Genomic DNA, 18,263 nt, shown 5'->3' with positions numbered 1-18,263 from the left:
ACAACAAAATAATCTGACAAGGGTTACTTCAAACACAAAAACAACCACTCGGGTTATTTTTTATTGTTACTAATCCTGTGATGAATTTTGCAACAGCAGTGCGGTTTTTTGATCAGAAATTGCTGAAAACTGCCATTGCCTTAAAAGGTGTTTCTTAAAAAAAAACAAATACAAAGTTTGCATTGTGACGTAAACCTAATCTGATTAATCTTTATCACAACTGATTAAACTTTCCACCCTCAAGCAGAAGCGTCACGTTCGACACTAGAAATGAAGAGAGAAATTATGCAACATTATCACAATGTTTAAAGTAATTAGTAATTACTGTATTTGTAAAAACGAACGTTGATCATTTTGTTCTTGAACATTGAACTGGTGTTTACCTTTATTACAGTTCCACTGTATAAAAATTAAGTGATTCATCAATGTTTAATGAATGTTTCTTGGGTTTTATTTCTGGCGATTGCTCACATTTGAATGTTGCAAAAAGTTAAATTATTGTTATTATATTACCTTTGAAACTAAAATCCACCAAAACTACTAAAATGTGTTATCTGCTGATAATTGTAACAAAGGCTGCATTATCGAAAGTCGATTAGTTGCAAACTTACCGCAACATTAAAATGACGTTTTTTAAGTACTGTAATAAGTGTTAAAGTGAAATTTGGCGAAACTACGAAGAGTAAAGGATTCACCCTTGAACCAATTTCGGCAAAATTAGCGACTCGGCGCCGAAAGTCGCCAATGACTCACACCGGGGGAATTAATAAAACGGCCCGGAATCGCTAAGGCCCCCCACAGTGCGCCCCCAAAAATTAATTACAACTTACGTTTTGACATTTCACATTTCGCAGCCCAATATCTCGATTTCCACACTTTACTAAATCTACAGTTGGAATTTTCAATCGCGAAACTTCTTTGCTCAGTTTTTGCGACACTTTTGCATTATTTTATCACAAGATAAGAGTTTTTTTTACATTTTAACCGTCTGGCCGTCCACCTCTGACGTCTGTCAGATGTCAAAAAAAAAGCGCCAAAGTGCGCATGTGCCAATCGTTCTGTCTCGCTCGGATGATTATGTAACCAATAAATTAATTGTTTTTTGCAATTATTTTCGCAATTAGCGGCTGGTACGTCCATAATTTGGTAAAACCAGCGGGGGGAATGCCCTATTTGATTTTTTGGGGGGGCTTTGTGGGATTAGTGGGAGCCGCGGCCAGTGGTGCCAACGCAAAAATTGTTTGCATAATTTACGCAATTCCCACGATTTTTTATCATCATTTGGGCACAATTACGCGGACGATTGGTCACAATAAATCACGTTTTATTTCTTGGAAGTTTTTCACCGATTTCTTGTATTTTTTTCATTTATTTCGGCTTGAAAAAAGGTAAAAAAAATATCAAATTTTATTACAAAAAATGACTAATTTTTTTAAGTAATTTTTGGAAAATTCTTACTTTCCCCTTAAGAAACCCCAACTCCCTCCCTCCCGACAACAGGGAAACTTCTTTTTCTTGGTTGGCCAAAAGAAGTAGACATATATTGATTAAAATTAAAAGGTAGTTTATTTTTATGTCTGAGATGGTCTTCCTACCTAGCGATAAAATTTCGCAAAATTGAGTGTGAAACGTGCCGAAACGATGGCTCTAGCCGATGACCAGCAATTTTGTCTTAGATGGAACAACTTTCAAGCGAATATTACATCACAATTCGAGGCTTTGAGGGACGATGAAGACTTCACAGACGTCACGATCGCCTGCGAGGGGCAGCGCATGCAAGCACACAAAGTCGTGCTTTCGGCGTGCAGCCCCTTTTTCAAAGAACTCTTCAAAGTAAGTCGCTTTTATCGATTTAGGGCGTTGGGGTGGCCCACGAATTTGAATTTCCCGCCGTCGGTTTTATGGGCCAAACCACCCAAAACGGCCAGAAACGTGTGCTTTACACCGTTACATCCACCACAAAACATGTAATTCACCCAAATTGGGTTGATTGCTCGATTTTGATACGCGACGTGTGCAACTTGATATGCGGCGGTGCCGAACTGGTTGCCTATACAATTACTATTTTTTGATTAATTTGATTATTTTAGACGAATCCCTGTTCACATCCGATTATTTTCATGCGTGATGTGGAGGCCAGACACATAGTGGCCCTGATGGAGTTTATGTATGCCGGCGAGGTGAACGTGGCCCAGGCCCACCTCTCGGCGTTCCTTAAGACAGCAGAGTCGCTAAAAATCCGGGGATTAACCGACACTTCGGCCGAAAGCGAACAAAAAGACGAAGACACTCTTTATCTCAACCCTCAGCCTTCCAAACCCGGCAAACACAAAGTTTCCTCCTCAAGCACTGTAACTTCTAGTCAGGACGTTTCAAACACGAGTGTTTCAAGCCCCCCGTCAAAGAGACAATGCAAGTCTGAGCCGGAAGTTCCACGGGTGAAGATCAAAGAAGACGCTATTAACCCGTTCGCCCTGCAGGAACCCCGCAACCAGGACCTGGTGCAGCCCAAGATGGAGCTTCCGGACTACCTGAGCGATGACGACGGTCGCGAGTCGCATTTCTACGCTGGCGACGTTACCGAGCTTCCAGGTGACGCCGCAGACGGCCCCTTTGGTTTGTAAACCGTTTGGCTTGCAGGTGGCATGGAGATCATCCCCCAAGTGGCGGGCTTCGTCAAGGAGCAGCCCCAGGAGTCCGCTCCAGGTGGGTATTTCAGTGTGAGTTGCGTGGGGTCCAGCGATAATTTGTTTGTTGCAGACACCCGTAAGCTGCACTCGCTGGACCCCAGGCCGTGTGAGGAGTGCGGCCGCGTTTACAGCAATTTATCGAACTTGCGCCAGCACATGAAACTCATTCATTACCCGACCTATGTGCAATGTCCCGTTTGTAAAAAACCGTTCAAGACCGATTTGTACCTCCGGAGGCACGTGATGAGCGCGCACGAGGGCCCCAAGACGGGGCCCCGGAACAGTGCTTTTAAATACGAACTCAAAACTGCCTAATTAGTGTATATTGATTTTTAACGAAATAAAGTGGTCGGAAACGAAGTGTTTGTTTGATTGTAGCCCCCTTGAGACTGCGGCGGCGCCGCTCGTCCGACCACTGGCCTCCCGAGGAGCGAGTGCGCGACAAAGGGAGAAATAGACTGGTAAATAACCCGACTGTTGCTCATTTCTACCAACTCAAAAATTTAGATCAAACTAGGTGAAGGGATTGAAATCTACGAGGATCAATTACGTAGCGTCAAATGGAACGACTACAGGAAGTTGACTAGAGGTCTTGCGACGATTTTGTTTAGTCCGGCCGAGTTGGCCACGTGTTCGGTCACTGGTCAGAGGTGGAGTAGGGCCGGGAGTGGCGAGAGGCCAGTGAAGCCGGCCTTAGACCGCTCCAAAGTCCAGGCGATTATTTGTAAATTTTTACGTCTCATTTTCGTTAAATAAAAAGGATTATTTAAGCTTACGTGGCCACGAGGTTCCCCATGGTTGAGATTAGCCGAATCAAGCAAGTTTTGGCCTACAAGTGCAAGGAAAACTCGACGGCTTTTAAAATGAAAGCGGTGCGCTATTACGAGTAAGTTGGCCGGTGTCTGTATTTTTTTTTTCATTTTTTTCGGCAGGGATCAGCATCAGAAGTGAATATCTCTAGATTAGGGAAACAATATCATGTGTCAAAAAATATTTCCAGTGTTTATCTCTCCAAGTGTGTATATTTAGTTATTTGTTATCAGGTTTTGTTTTTTATTTATTTATTGGATAATAAAGTATTGAATTTAATTCGCGTCTTTCATTTAAACTTACCAAGAACTCGAAAACATGACAAATGCGCCGATATAAACTAATCAAAACAAACAAAAAATTGGTAATTAACCAATTAAATATGTTACATTTTTCCACGTTATTAATGCTATTTTCGTCAAAAAGCGCAAGTAGCAAATATTTTAACCATAAATTCGTCCATTTTTTTCTAAAATCTACTGCAAGTCTGCGCAACTTTTCACATTTTATCAATTATTTATTTATTTATCAATTTGTCCCGTCTAAACACATTAAAAGTATTAAAAGTTCTAACAAAGATATTTATTTGAAAGTTGGTACTCAGCCATAATCCGTTGAGTTCAGCTCGTTGAAAATATTTTCAAGATGATGGCACTTCCGGTTATACCGGAAGTCGCTATCAACTTTCTTATTTTAAATGGAAAGCTATCTTTTTCACTGCGTTTTTGGATTAGTTGAGTTATTTTAAGGCCGTTCTTATCAGCTTTCCCTATACCTAACTTTAACCGTTTTCGAGATAATTACGATTTTTTGAAAATTTTTGGATTCGCACCTGTCACTTAAAAAATCAGTAACTCTCTTATTTTTCGAGATTCCGAAATCATATTTGGAGAATTCAAAGAGAAAGCCTATATCTGTTCTCCAGTGTGTTCAAAATTGGAAAAGAAGTTAATAAACCCAAAAAATTTAAGGTTAAGTTTGGACAACTTCAAGTACCCATATCTTAATTTTTTCAAATGGGATGTCCCAATTTTTATTTTACTGGTTGGAGAAGAATTTTTTTCTGCATCGATCTGTATTGGCATTCCCTATGATAATTTTCAAGTTATGTTGGTTTTTTTGACATTGTAGAAAATTTCTTACTAACCACAGCTATTTTTGCATAGTTTGCCATAAAAACAATTCTGATTAAACAAACGACAAACGCTATTCAAAATTGTGTTGTCCGTCCTGTGAAAACAAAATAAATTCATTGTCTTTTTTTCTTGTTATTTTTTGCCGAATTTTTCCGCCAATAAAATTTTAGCAAGTTTGAGTGATTTTAATGCGATATCCCATCGACATGTTCCCAGTGGCGTCCATTAGTCGTCCCATATCCGGCGTGTCAGGGTGTGGTATACTCCTGACAGTCGAAAATGGATCTACTTATTGTTATGTTAATCAGATGGCAATGAAATAACTAATTATGTTCAGCTCAGACGCAGAGTTCTGTTTTGTTTTACCAATGTTCAGAGATGGTTATCTTGGTCGGGCGGTAGCTAAGTGATTTTTTTCTCCTACTTTGATTTCGCTTGATTAATGGTTCACGTTAATGATATGTAATCGATGCTACTTGAGATAACCGCTTTTCCAATACCAATAATTGTTCATTGTTCATTTACATGATAATGACGCGACCACGCTGCGATGTGTTAACAGCCAACCATTTGTTACAATTAAAGCGACCATTGTTCCACGATAAAACCATCAAAATGTAAAAATTATCGCAATGTGAATCAGGCAACCAGTTATACAAGCAAAGATATTTATTCAAATTAAGTACAAAGCATAAAATAATGATAAAAATATAACACATTTGACTAGATACAATATGTTAACCTGTACAAGCTAAGCTAACTGAGCGTCGTTTAACTCCTAGTCGTACAAATAGTGTAAAAATAGAGCGATATAGTTATTAACTAGAAAATAAATTGAACTGTCATCAGTATTTGCCTTAAATGTAAATGAATTTTTTGTTATTTGGTATTCAAACTATTTTCTTAATAAGAGTATTGACGATATATGAGTAATAATAAAAATTCTCCTATTTACATTATTTATGCAGCTCATAATCACAATTACTAATGCTGCATTACTTGATTCTTATTACTCTATTAATATTCTTGTACTCTTGTACTATTTACAAGTTTATCTCTAAGATGTGCGCTCGTTCGCAATGTATATATGCATATTCATAAAGTCGAAGAAGGGAAACGCGATGAGATTGCGCTTTTTTTTTATTCGATTCGATTTGAGAGGTGAGAAGCGGCAGAGGCGGACTGGAAACGACACAAACATTCGCAAAAAATACAAAATTTCACATTCGTCTTTGATTCAAAATCAAAATTTTCAGCGATATTTTGCCTACAAAGTGGCTCAGCTGAGATAAGTATAATTAATCAAGGGGTGTTACTTTTTTCAATTTTTTCCTGTTACTATTTGTTAGTTGCAAAAAAATAAGCAGTCGTTAAATTATCACAACAGTTTTCTTTCAAATGTATTAATTTATATCAAATTATTTTAATGTAGAAGGTGAATAGACTTGGACAACGATTATTCCTACCTGCGGTTTCAACTAGAACATCTTGTATTTTTGCCAAAAGAAAAAAAATCGATTTTTAAAAAACATTCTTTTTGAATCATCCTGTATTAATAAAAAACTGTGGTGCCTTTTCATATACAGAGTGACTTAACTATTACTCAATTTAACAATTTAATATCTTCACCAAAACACCATAGGTTTAGCATTTATTTAACATTTAATCGTAAAAAAATACAAATTAACCACATTATACAGGGTTGGTCTATTAAAAGAATATTTCTACTATACTCAAAAACTAATAATCGGACAGAGTTTGCTATTAAATATAAGTAGATACTTTTTTTATTCTATATTAACTAAGTTAAAATTAAAAATTTAAATAAACGTAATGAAATAATAATTTTATAAAAAAATCCTCAAACAAAAATTCCGATTATTATTTTCATATTTTTAATTTTAGTAATTATAATGCTCAAACTCTGATTGCTGTACATCTGCTAGTTTTATAGTTATTGCAGAAAATACTTTTAACAGACTCACCCTGTAGATTATAGTGAGCTAAGTTAAATCTCTAGATATGTATCAACTATTGTTTTTTTAAATAATTTGGAGTAAGCTTGTATTTTTGCTTTGATTACTGACAGTTTTTAAATTGTTTTTTTGTCAAAAAAATAGATTTCTGTAAGACATTCATTTTGAATCATCCTGTATTAATAAAAAAAACTTCACCATGTGTTACCAATTATTTTAACATTAAACTGTAATAAATAAAAATTGGCCATATTATAAAGGGTGAGTCTACGAGAAAAATGTTTTTAGAAGTAGGTACTTATTGCATGTATTTTTTTTGTCCTTTTTTGTAATTAAAATTGACTAATTAAGTAAAAATGACAAATTCAAACGGTAAACGTAATTTTGGTGCTAGCAACAATTTTATTAAGATTTTTTTTGTAAAAAACATTGTTTAAGCACTTTTTTTGAATAAAAATTTGGATTAATGAATATTTTTCTGTATTTTTTTTGACAATAAATTATAATATATGATGAATGAGTGTTTTATAGTTAATCTTAGTAGAAAATAAATTTCAACTGTTTGAATTCTTTTTTATTTCAGCTGAATCACATTGTAGTTAATTTTTATAATTAATTTTTTTTATAATTATATCGTTTTCCATAAAAATGTAGCTCAAATTTTCAGGTTTTGAATATTTAAACATTTATCTGAGATAAGTGCTTTATTTAGCAGTTTGGGCGAATTTTTTCAGTCCGCCTCTGGCGTGGCGTGGGCACCGGATGCCTCCCATCACATTTTTCATAGTCGGCGCTTTTCCAAACCTCGGACATATCCAATAATCCTCCCATGTTTTAATTGGAGTCCGATGTCCGATATGTCAACCAAATCCAGTCACGGTCGTCAGATTAGAGCCGTTATAATAATTATCTGTCTCTCCTATCGTGTCAACTAATTGATGTTTCAATAAAAAATGATTCCATTTTGTTTGTACTCGTAATTTATGCAAAACCGGACACGGTCCCATGGCAGTCAACAATAAATAAATAATCACTAAGAAAAATCACTCTGGAGTGTTGCTGTCCTCCGTGTGGTTGCCGCTGGAGTCCTCGGCGGAGTCTCCGGGGGCGGTTTTCTGCGTCGCCAGCCGACACTTGGGGCACAGGTCGGGGGCGCCGCTGCAGATGTACGTCTTGCCGCACCTGGTGCACTCCTCCTGGGGGTCGCCTGGTGGACGAGAGGACAATCATTACTGATTCCCACGATTATAATTTCAAATGCTCTAATGTTTTATAAATTGGGGGCTCCCCGGGCTAGAATTATAGACTGGGTTAATGCGACCCAAGACGGGAAATTACAGTGTTTTTGGTGTCATTTAATTTGTGGCGCGGTGCTGAGGTTGCTGTGGTCGTATCGGAAATTCGAGAGTTATGGGAAAGGCTGAGATGCTACCTGGGAATAATTCTTGTAAATTATAGGAAACTGATCGGGGACTGCTTATTTGCAGGTAGAGGCATTTTTCCAAATTTTAAACAAGAATTTAACGAGAAATTACGCTTTTCCGTTGGAGGCTAAGTGTGAGATTATTAAACAAAAAAAATATATAAAAAAAATATTTTTATTTTGTAAGGTAATGAAAATGATCTGGTACTAATATGTTTTATAAGTGAGTAAATCTAAGCTCATTTAACCCCTTGCGGGGGTAATTAACTATATAGAATTGCATTGTCACGCAGATGTACGTAAGTATGCAAGATTTCAGTTCATTCGGACAACAGAAACCTTCGCAAATTTGGCTCGGAAAAAATGAAACAGACAGAAAGACAACAACACAAAATAAATAAAAACTTTAAAAAATGCATAAATAAATGACCAGAATTACAAATGTACAGTCACCCAAAATGAAAATGAGTCTCTGTCATAAATCATCACATGCGAGATCGTAGACTGCCTTTGAAAGATGTTCAAAAAATTGGGGATTTTTTTAATGGAGATGGTTATTTAGTTAATGACAAATTTTTACCACATTTTCATTCAGCTGTTTTCTGTTTCTGTTTTCAGCTCTTCCTTTAAATAGTTTTTAAATAGTACCCTGTTTTCTGTCTACTCTTATTACGGTTAAAGTATTATTTTATCTACTTAAAGAGCTGATTAAAAAATTGTTTAATATTTGCTGTAAAAAAGTAATTTTTCTCATATGTTTTTAAGTAAATACCAAATCAATAATTTTTTTACATTCCTTTTTTCTTTTATTGTGTTCTTTCTAATATAACAGTTCTTTTCTCTTCCCCTATACAAGTTGTACGTACATACAATATTATTTATAATAATTTTACATTTTGTGCAACTAGCCGAGATTTCGCATAAATAAAGTCTAAATAAATAAATAACACAATTTTTAAATTAGTCACGTAACGTTTCCACATATTGAGAGAAAAATAAATAATGTTAGTTTGCAAATTAAATTAATTTACAATCGGTTGATGTAAAAAAAGTTTTAATGCGCGATTAAAATTTGTTGTAAACAAACAAACACAGCAAAACACGGATTCTTATTTCATTTTGTTTAGAATACCATTTCGAATTAATAAACAAAACTGGAGATTAATTAATTCTTCGATGATTTTTTTGCTTATTGTTGAAGTAATTGAATTAATTACATGTTTGCAAAAAATACAATTTATTTTTGCTTAATTTTGTTTGTGGTTTTTGAGTCTATTTTTTTGGAAATAAATCAGTTTCGGCCTATGAAACATAAAATAATTGAGTGATTATTAATGAAATTTTGCGAAATAATTGCGATTCTGGCTGAAAAACGTGCCCAAAAAAGATAATTTTCGATTAAAATTAGTGATGTTTCAGCCTCTTCTAGCAAAATCGCACCAAAAAAAACTTAGAATTTTGCTCCAATACCACATGTTTAAATGCTAAACAGGCAAAATAAATATTACATTACTCCTGATCAAAATTTATTGTTGTAAAAAGTTCTTGTGCTTAACAAAAGCTGTTTTTGACAAAAGTTTTCTAAAAAAAAACTTGGTTTTAATTTCGGTTTGTTTTGTACAAAATTTTCATAGATAATCCCTCTGTAGAAACGTATCTTTAAAAATTTGCAGACTATTTTAACAATCTTTGAAATCGCTGGAAAAAGCACGTTAATATGCAGTGTTTTATTATTTACAGGTGCAGGAAGGAGAAGTGAAATGTTATAAATCAGTCACTGTCGAGTAAACGTCATGTTAAAATTATTAACAGCCAACTTGAGGCCTTGCGATAATGGCAATAAATTTCATTTTTGCAAATGGCTCTTATAAGACAATATGATAACAAGTTGAACTTTATTACTCGTTATTTATTTTAATTAACTAATGTAACAACTTGTTCCGAGTTAGATTTCCTCACTTCACGCTATTGTTAATTATCGTTTTCTGGTACAGTTTCCTTGTCACTATCGATTTTTATCGCTCTAGAGCTGAAAAATGCGCGACCATTCCCAAGCATTTGCTCAAAAACTGTCTTTGTCTTTTCTCGATAATTGTGTAAGTTTTTTTGTGGTCTTAGCCTTCTATGTACAAGATTGCAAGCGGCGATTTAAGTGTGTAAAGTCTCCGCAAACTATTTATAACTTATTCCATTGTAAGCGCGCTGATAAAACAAAAACTCTATTAACAATTTTCGCAAAAAATCGCTAATTACAGTTGCGTTTCATAACAGCAAATATGGTAATTGCTAATCGATAATGTCTGTGGTTATTTGCAACCTACACGCCACCACTTCTTCATCAAAAAAGAACAACGCATGCAAATTTATGAATATTCACCACAATTTATTGTAAATAAAAGCCACACCCATGATTTTATAGAAAATTATTGAAATAGTTGCTCGTGTTTACACGGATTGGTCATGTCTTAATTACCTATTTCTCATTAATTTCATAAAAGTGTGGCGAATGCAAATGCGGGAAACTTTATTATAAATTATTCGCAGCGATTTGTTGAATAATAATAACAACGAGCGCTTGATCGTATCATACTTACCCTCGTGGGTCTTCATGTGGGCTCTCAAATTACAAGCCAGCGCAAATTTCTTGTTACAGAGGTCGCAAGCGTGCGGTTTGTCACCTGAAACAAAACACAAATTTTACAAGACCGGTCCTGAAACAATGGCTAACACAAAAACACATCATCTGCACAATTGAAATAAAGCGCAGACCAACTGCTTCTAATTTATTAAAATCAACACAACTCAAGTTTCATTATTAATATCTAATTCAAGCCAAACTACAGATAAAAAGTGTAGAAATTGAACAATAACAACTGGTAACTTCAACGCTAGATCAAGCACTAAGATAACTTTAAAATAGTTTAAAAAAATGTTTTCAAAACTCGTCCTAGCTTAGTTTTGTGGACTCTTATATGCCTTTACAACCCTCTTGAGTTGTTAAAAGTCCAAAAAAAGTCCATATATTCGATTTTTTGATGTTTGATTTTTTCAATTTTCGTCGCAATTTTTGTCGATTTTGGGTACCCGGAACATTTGTTGAGCAATAGCTCCGGAACTATCAGAGATAACCCCATGAAGTTTATTATCGTTGGAAAGCTCTTTGAATTATCTATTTTTTTCAAAAAAAATTATTGTTCTCCGACTAATAGTTTTTGAGCAAATTGCAGATAAATGCAAAAATTGGTAAAATTTTAAAAAATTCATAACTAAAAAACTATTGGGAATTTGGCAATTTTTTCGATGCCAATCGATTTCCCGGATCATTTTGCATGGGTGAGGATCAAAACAGTTTCACTTTTTAGAATAGTTTAGTCGTAATTGGGAAAATAAAAAAAATTAAAAAAAAGTTAACACCCTACAAAATGGTCAATTTTAAAAGTGTCTCAAAATCAAATAAAACCGATTCCATCTCATAGATTTTGATGTGCTCTTTCCGATCTAAAAAAGCGTTTTCTCCTAGCTCTTTTAGTTTGGCCGTAATCGGCGTTTGAAAATTGAAAAATTTTTTGCGAGATATCGCCTTGAGTCCTATGCCATTTTGTAGAGTTTTTTATTCCGGTTGTCCTCGATTTTTCCGTTTCTCGATAACTCTAATAGTTTCGCCGTAATTGGCGGTTGAAAATTGTAAAAAAGTGAAAATGGAAACCTTTTTTTGCGTTTTTCTCGGAAACTATAAGAGTTAGAGCAACAAACAAAAACCATCTGATAGCGATTAATTTTCTCTATTTTTTCGGTTAAACCCGGAACCGCTCCGGGCAACGGTTCCGGCTACAGAGGCAATCAAAGTTTTTCACTAAAAAAATTCATCAAAAAAAAACTAAAAGTCGTAGAGCATTGCGGTTTGTTCGATTGAATTCTACGGCTCATTTTACATATTATATCAATTTTTCACAAGAATTAAAAATTTAAAATTTTTTGCCTAAATTTAGGGTAGCCATTTGTCATAGTGGAAAATTTTATCCAACAAAAAAATTCATAACTCAAAAACTAAAAGTCGTAAAGCAATGCAGTTTGTTCTATTGAAATCAGCGGCTCATTTTCTGTATTATACGAACTTTTCATGAGATTTAAAAATTTGATTTTTTTTTGCTAAAATTTCCTGAGTAATTAATTACACTTACCTTCAAAAAGTAAAAAAAAATTTAATTTTTTTAATTCACTCTAGCAAAGTTTTATTGATTATTATATGCTTTAGCAACCCTCTCGAGTTGATAAAATTCCAAAAAAAGCCCAACTAAAGCTAACGAAATGTATAAATTGAAAAATAGCTAGTGACTTTAACGCTAGATCAAGCACAATCGTCATCACATTTCGCCTCACAAACAAACAAAAATAATCTCCCTAACTCAGGTCACCCTAGTCCTATTATAGCAATTATCAGAATTCGTAAATTTATGGCGAAAGTGAAAACCACTTTCTAATACCACGTATTTCCTAATCCTCTTATCGCAGGTACTGAAGTGTGCGATAAAAGCAGCGCCTTTTGGCAGTTTGTCCTTGAGAGCTTGCGCCAAATCCATAAAGATGGTCCAAATTTATTCGCCTCGTCTGCAGCGCATCAGTCGGTCCGGTTTTCGGCAAAAAGTGCCCGATTTTTCGCTCACCCATACTCATCCAACACTATGAAATATTTATGTTATGCGTTCGGATGTTATCTATGTGCAAAAAGTCCCGTAGACGCCGTGTGTTTAAAATTCTACGCGAGTTTCGTCTGCTAAATATTGATGGGTCCTTTGATTTTTGCACTCCGGCATAAAATCCACATTTAAATGTCGTCGTCTAATTGCTTTATTGCAGGCAATGATTAGAACGGAGTGAGCGGCACAGCGGACGGAAACGTGTTTTACTTATTTTATTAAGAAAATAAGGCAGATAATGAACGATCGATCATAAATAATTAATCGATTCATGCATTATTGATCGGGAACTATATGATAAAACACGATGCTCGTTAACATTATAATATTGGACGCGTTCTTGTACGACCAAAACAGTCAGCCTTAATTGATGGAGGCTTGATGACAGAAATCGTCAAAAGTCTTGTTAACTCACACAGATTGAATTTTCATTAACGAGGCGATGGAATAAAACCGCATTTTCCTCCGTTCTGCGATTCTGAAAGCGGCTGAATTTGCACTGAAATCGACAATTATTTCAGCAAATTTTCATCATTGGCTAAAAAAATACTCATCTTCGAAACTTCCATCAAGCACAAAAACTCTAGTCAATGTATTTATGAGAGAGAAACTAACTAAGCAAAAACAACTCAGTCTAACAGGTTTTATTTTGATTTTAAGTAGAAACTTATTTGTCTTGCGGAATTTCGTAAAAAAATACTAAATTAGTTAAAGACACACCGAAAAATTAGCAAACTACCTAAAAAAAACTTATTTTAATGTTTTGCTTGATTTTGTTCATTTTATTAGTCAAAAACTGTTTGCGGAAAAATAACTGATAGATATAACGTAATAATTGTTTCATTTTTCAAAAGTTATTATTGGCTTTATTTTTTCTTTTTAGAGCTTTTGTTTTGGACTAAATATTCATCTATTTCTCATAACATCCCTTAATCAACCCAAAAAGTTTTTTGTAGTTATCTTATTTTTGACTGAGAAATTTCGACAAAAGTGAGCTAATTTTTGAGCAATTGCTTGTTTAAGCAAGACACTTATTTTTTTCTCAAAATTACTTTATTTTGAACTAAAAACTTATCTATTTTGCGTAATTTCCCTTTAATATAAGGCGAAATATTTCTAAGGAAAATTATTACGATAGATTTCTCTAAAACTTGCCGAAATTTTGCTCAATTAGACATTAAATTATTATTAAGCAAAAACTTAACTATTTTGCATAAATTTTCTAAAACAAGCCAAAACATTACAAAAAATGATTAAAAATAAAATTATTTACATCTTTTCTGATTTGTCTCGTTTTTGAGTGAAAAATTTTGTCAAAAAATTGGTAAAGTAGTTCGAAGTTGGTGAGTTTTTGGACTCTTTTGAATGATCTGATTAAAACCACCGAAAAATCATCTAATAACGTTAAAAATACATGATTTTTAACTAAAAATTAACTTATTTTTATTTTTTTAAATAAGTCAAAAGCTTTTTTCTTGTAAAATTTTCACCAAAAATGCGAAAAATCCCGCCGTATTTCAGTTAAAAACTCACTTTTCTTAGCACTTTTTGGTTAAATACTCACTTATTTTACTAGAGGAGGACAAAAAAATCGTAAACAAAAGTTCAAAAGGACTTTACGGATTTTTCCTTTCTTGAATGAGAAAACTGGACAATAATGAGCTAATTTTTCTATAGGTATTGCTTATTTGAGCAAAAAACTAATTTTTTTCTCAAACTGTTCTTAAAAATCACTAATTAAGTTAAAAATTATGTTATTTTGAACTAAAAATTCACCTATTTTACGAAATTTTCTTTTAATACGATAAAATGTTTACAAGAAAAATTTATAACACGGTCGAAAAAGTTAACATTTATTTCCCTAAAGTGGGCAAAAAAATCACAAACGAAAATTGAAAACGACATTATTTTTACATTTTTCGAATTGAGCTTGTTTTCGAGTGAAACTTACTTAAAACAGTTCGTTCAAAATAAGTAAAAATGTCGCGAAATTGTGTTCAATTAGACTAAAAAATTCGAATTTAGAAAAAAATTAATTATTTTCCTGAAACAAAAAAACAAAAATTACTTGATTTAGCAAGTTTAATTTATTAAAATCGACACAAAAAACGTAACACAACTCAAGTTTCATTATTTCTATCTAATTCAAGCCAAACTACAGATAAAAAGTGTAGAAATTGAACAATAACAACTGGTGACTTCAACGTTAGATCAAGCACTGAGATTACTTTAAAAAAGTTTAAAAAAATGTTTTCAAAACTCGTCCTAGCTTAGTTTTGTGGACTCTTATATGCCTTTACAACCCTCTTGAGTTGTTACAAGTCCAAAAAAAATCCACCTGTTCGATTTTTTGATGTTTGATTTTTTCATTATTTTCACATTTTTCGAATTGAGCTTGTTTTCGAGTGAAACTTACTTAAAACAGCTCGTTCAAAATGAGTAAAAATTTCGCGAAATTGTGTTCAATTAGACTAAAAAATTCGAATTTAGAAAAAAATTTATTATTTTGCTGAAACAAAAAAAACAAAAATTATTTGATTTAACAACTTAATTTGCAAAATTTCGTCAAAAATAACCAAATTGGATCAAAACTTTAAGTTATGTCAGGCGAAAAATTCGCTCATTTTTCTCTTACAAGGCCAAAAGTTAATTGAAAATAAATCGGCTTTGGTAAAGCTGTTGCAACTTGTTTGTCAAATTACACCCCCTGGAGCCACCACAGGGGGTTAATACATTATTTTCGCAACTTGTACCCAAGAGTGGGGCAAGCGCAATTACACCCTTTCACCCAAAATTCCGGGATTCAAAGTCAGTTGAAAAACCAAATCGAGCGAAATGAGCCAAACTGAAGACTTTTTTTCCGACTTTTCTGACGATTCCTACGACGATTTTGTGCCAAAAATTTCGTCAACATTCCACCCCATTTTCCCCGACTCGAGTTTTGACGAACCTCCAAGTAAACGATTCAAACTTGACTCGTTCTCAAACCCACCAATTGATAAAGTAAGTCCGAAGAAAATTAATTCAAGGGAGGCAAAATTAAAATTTCAGGCCGAACCAGTTCCTGAAACTGCTGAAAAAGTCGTCCTGCAAGGAATCAAACGGCTGAAAAGCCTGCCCAAGACTTTGACCAACAAAAAAGCGATTTTTCAATTAGGTACCCAATTCCTAATATTTTAAAGTGTGCACCTCACTTAGAATTGATGTTTTAGTGCAAAAATACAAATTGATTTGTGACGAAAAACCGACTGGTGACGACTTGAACGCCCAGTTAACACTCTCCAAAGTGCATTTTTCGGAAATCAGGCGAAAATTTGGCCAAAATTTATACTTTCTCCTCGTCTCACACAACACAAACGTGCAAACGTCCAAGTTTGTGAAAACCAGCCACGATTATATCACGTTTGAGGACGTTTTCACGTTCGACTGCCCTTTGGGTTTCGTCATAAAAATCCAACTGTTTGTCCTCAAACTCACAACGAAACTGAAACTGTTTCTAGAAAGGGTAAGTTTCGGCAATTTTTTTCGCTTTAAACCAATTTTAATAATCAATAGGTGCCGATAATGGGAAAAATCCGCGAATTTTTCGCCCCCAAGAGCGCGGATTCGCCCAAGTGCGACTGTTTCGAACTTTTGGACGAGTTTTATCTCACTTGTGAAGACCTCAAAGCACGTGATGTTGGCACAATCCGTGATAAGATAACAGCGTCAAAAACCTTCAAATATTCGCTCCAAGTCGAGCAAATCGCCACCAAAACAAACCGCTCCGGATATTTAAAGTTCTATCTCAAGGGCAAGTTCAATTGGGTTCGCTGTTGGTGCACTTTATCAGGCACTGTTTTCACAGTTTGTAAATCAATAAATGCAGCTCCCACGGTATTTTTCGACTTGAAATACTCGGCTTATTCCGAGATTGATGTTAATGACGTGCTCATTGTCACATATCTACGGCCACGGAGGGAAACAGACGATTTGAGCACGGTCTCAAAAATGCGAAATAACTTCGTGGAGGTGAAGCTGTGCTTCAGAGCTGCGAGTCTGCGGCTTTTGGAGCTTTGGATGAGGGATTTCAACAGCGTTGTCAGAAGTTTGTGTGATTGGAGTTGGAGTTTTTTGGACGAAAATGAGCTAAATAAATAAAAATTTGGAAAAAATGTGTTTTATTATTGCACCCTTGGCTAACCCGACACTTTCTTCTTCTTTGCGTCAAAATTCGGTTTGTTATTTGTCACTGCATGACCTTGAGTATAAAAATAAAAAAATTCTGCGTAAAAATAGAGTGAAGTTGTGAAAACTTTCTTCTTTGCTTGAAAAACCAAAAAACATAAATTTTGTTAATGTGACCTTAATTGTCCGTGGGTTTATTAAATGACCTTGAGCTGTGTTTCAGTTCTATCTTAAGATTACTCCGAAACGAGAGTTTTTATTAACTTTTCCATTCCTAATTTTGTTCGTTTTTAAAATTTTTACCCAGTTTTATTGAATTCTTATACATTTCACTTCAAAAATTGATGACGCTGCCATTTTTAAATATTTTAAAATCATGTTGGCCTTGAAAAAAGAACACTTCGATCTTGTTTTCGGTGGTTTTAAAATTGTAAAAGCTCAATCTTATCAGATTTTTTTATTTTTGGATTCGTATACCTTCCTCTTAAAATATCGATAAATCGGCCATTTTTCAACATTTTGAAAGCACATTTGACCATTATAAAGAGAAAACTTTGGTTTTTATTTTGGTAATTTCAAAATTCGATGAGTTTAACTATTTTGGAAATACTTAACTTTTTCCAAAAAAAAAAATTAAAATCTTTTCCTTTCCCTTGAAAAATCCATAAGTCGGCCATTTTTCAACATTTCGAAAGCACATTTGACTATTATAAAGAGAAAACTTTGGTTTTTATTTTGGTAATTTCAAAATTCGATAAGTTTAATTATTTGGGAAATACTTAATTTAAAAAAAAAATTAAATTTTTTCCTTTTCCTTAAAAAATCGATAACTCGGCCATTTTTCAACATTTCGAAAGCACATTTGACTATTATGAAGAGAAAACTTTGGTTTTTATTTTGTCGGTTTCAAAATTCGATGAGTGTAACTATTTTGGAAATACTTAATTTTTTTCAGAAAAAAATTAAAATCTTTTCCTTTCCCTTGAAAAATCCATAAGTCGGCCATTTTTCAACATTTCGAAAGCACATTTGACTATTATAAAGAGAAAACTTTGGTTTTTATTTTAGTAATTTCAAAATTCGATAAGTTTAACTATTTTGGAAATACTTAATTTTTTTTCAATAAAAAAAAAAAAATTTTTTTCCTTTTCCTTAAAAAATCGATAACTCGGCCATTTTTCAACACTTCGAAAGCACATTTGACTATTATGAAGAGAAAATTTTGGTTTTTACTTTGGTGGTTCCAAAAAATGGATAAGTTTAACCACCTTGAAAATACTTAATTTTTTCAAAAAAATAAAAATAAAAATTAAAATATTTTACTTTCCTCATGAAAAATCGACGTCAGCCATTTTTTAATACTT

At 33.8% G+C, this 18,263-nt stretch overlaps 2 protein-coding genes across 3 annotated transcripts in view; one reads left to right on the top strand and one right to left on the bottom strand.

Annotated features, from left to right (window-relative positions):
• Positions 1-617: 617 nt before the first annotated feature.
• LOC661906 (protein bric-a-brac 1) lies at positions 618-3,779 on the top strand. Of its 2 annotated transcripts, XM_015983661.2 has the most exons (9): positions 620-1,388; positions 1,438-1,518; positions 1,565-1,833; positions 2,091-2,592; positions 2,641-2,706; positions 3,069-3,151; positions 3,198-3,414; positions 3,462-3,576; positions 3,623-3,779. In XM_015983661.2, exons 3-9 carry the CDS (start codon positions 1,642-1,644, stop codon positions 3,639-3,641), a joined length of 1,194 nt encoding a protein of 397 aa, XP_015839147.1. In that variant the 5' UTR covers positions 620-1,388; positions 1,438-1,518; positions 1,565-1,641; the 3' UTR covers positions 3,642-3,779. The 2 variants fall into 2 exon arrangements, with proteins under 2 accessions (XP_015839148.1, XP_015839147.1); XM_015983662.2 differs by lacking the exons at positions 3,069-3,151; positions 3,198-3,414; positions 3,462-3,576; positions 3,623-3,779 and adding an exon at positions 2,761-3,050 and having other exon boundaries at positions 618-1,388; positions 1,438-1,833.
• Positions 3,780-5,287: 1,508 nt separating this feature from the next.
• LOC100142269 (zinc finger protein OZF) overlaps positions 5,288-18,263 on the bottom strand; it is a 72,510-nt gene continuing 59,534 nt past the window's right edge. Inside the window, exons 6-7 of the mRNA XM_001812593.4 lie at positions 10,630-10,713; positions 5,288-7,819 (exon numbers count right to left, since the gene is read on the bottom strand). Of these exons, the coding sequence (XP_001812645.1) occupies positions 7,656-7,819; positions 10,630-10,713 (248 nt within the window). The 3' untranslated portion in view covers positions 5,288-7,655. The remainder of the gene's footprint in view (positions 7,820-10,629; positions 10,714-18,263) is intronic.

The sequence above is a fragment of the Tribolium castaneum genome, chromosome 2 (genome assembly GCF_031307605.1).
Source record: "Tribolium castaneum strain GA2 chromosome 2, icTriCast1.1, whole genome shotgun sequence".
NCBI classification, from domain to species: Eukaryota; Metazoa; Arthropoda; class Insecta; order Coleoptera; family Tenebrionidae; genus Tribolium; species Tribolium castaneum.
The sequence above is the reverse complement of the archived record's forward strand: the minus strand, read 5'-3'. Positions and strand labels throughout refer to the sequence as shown.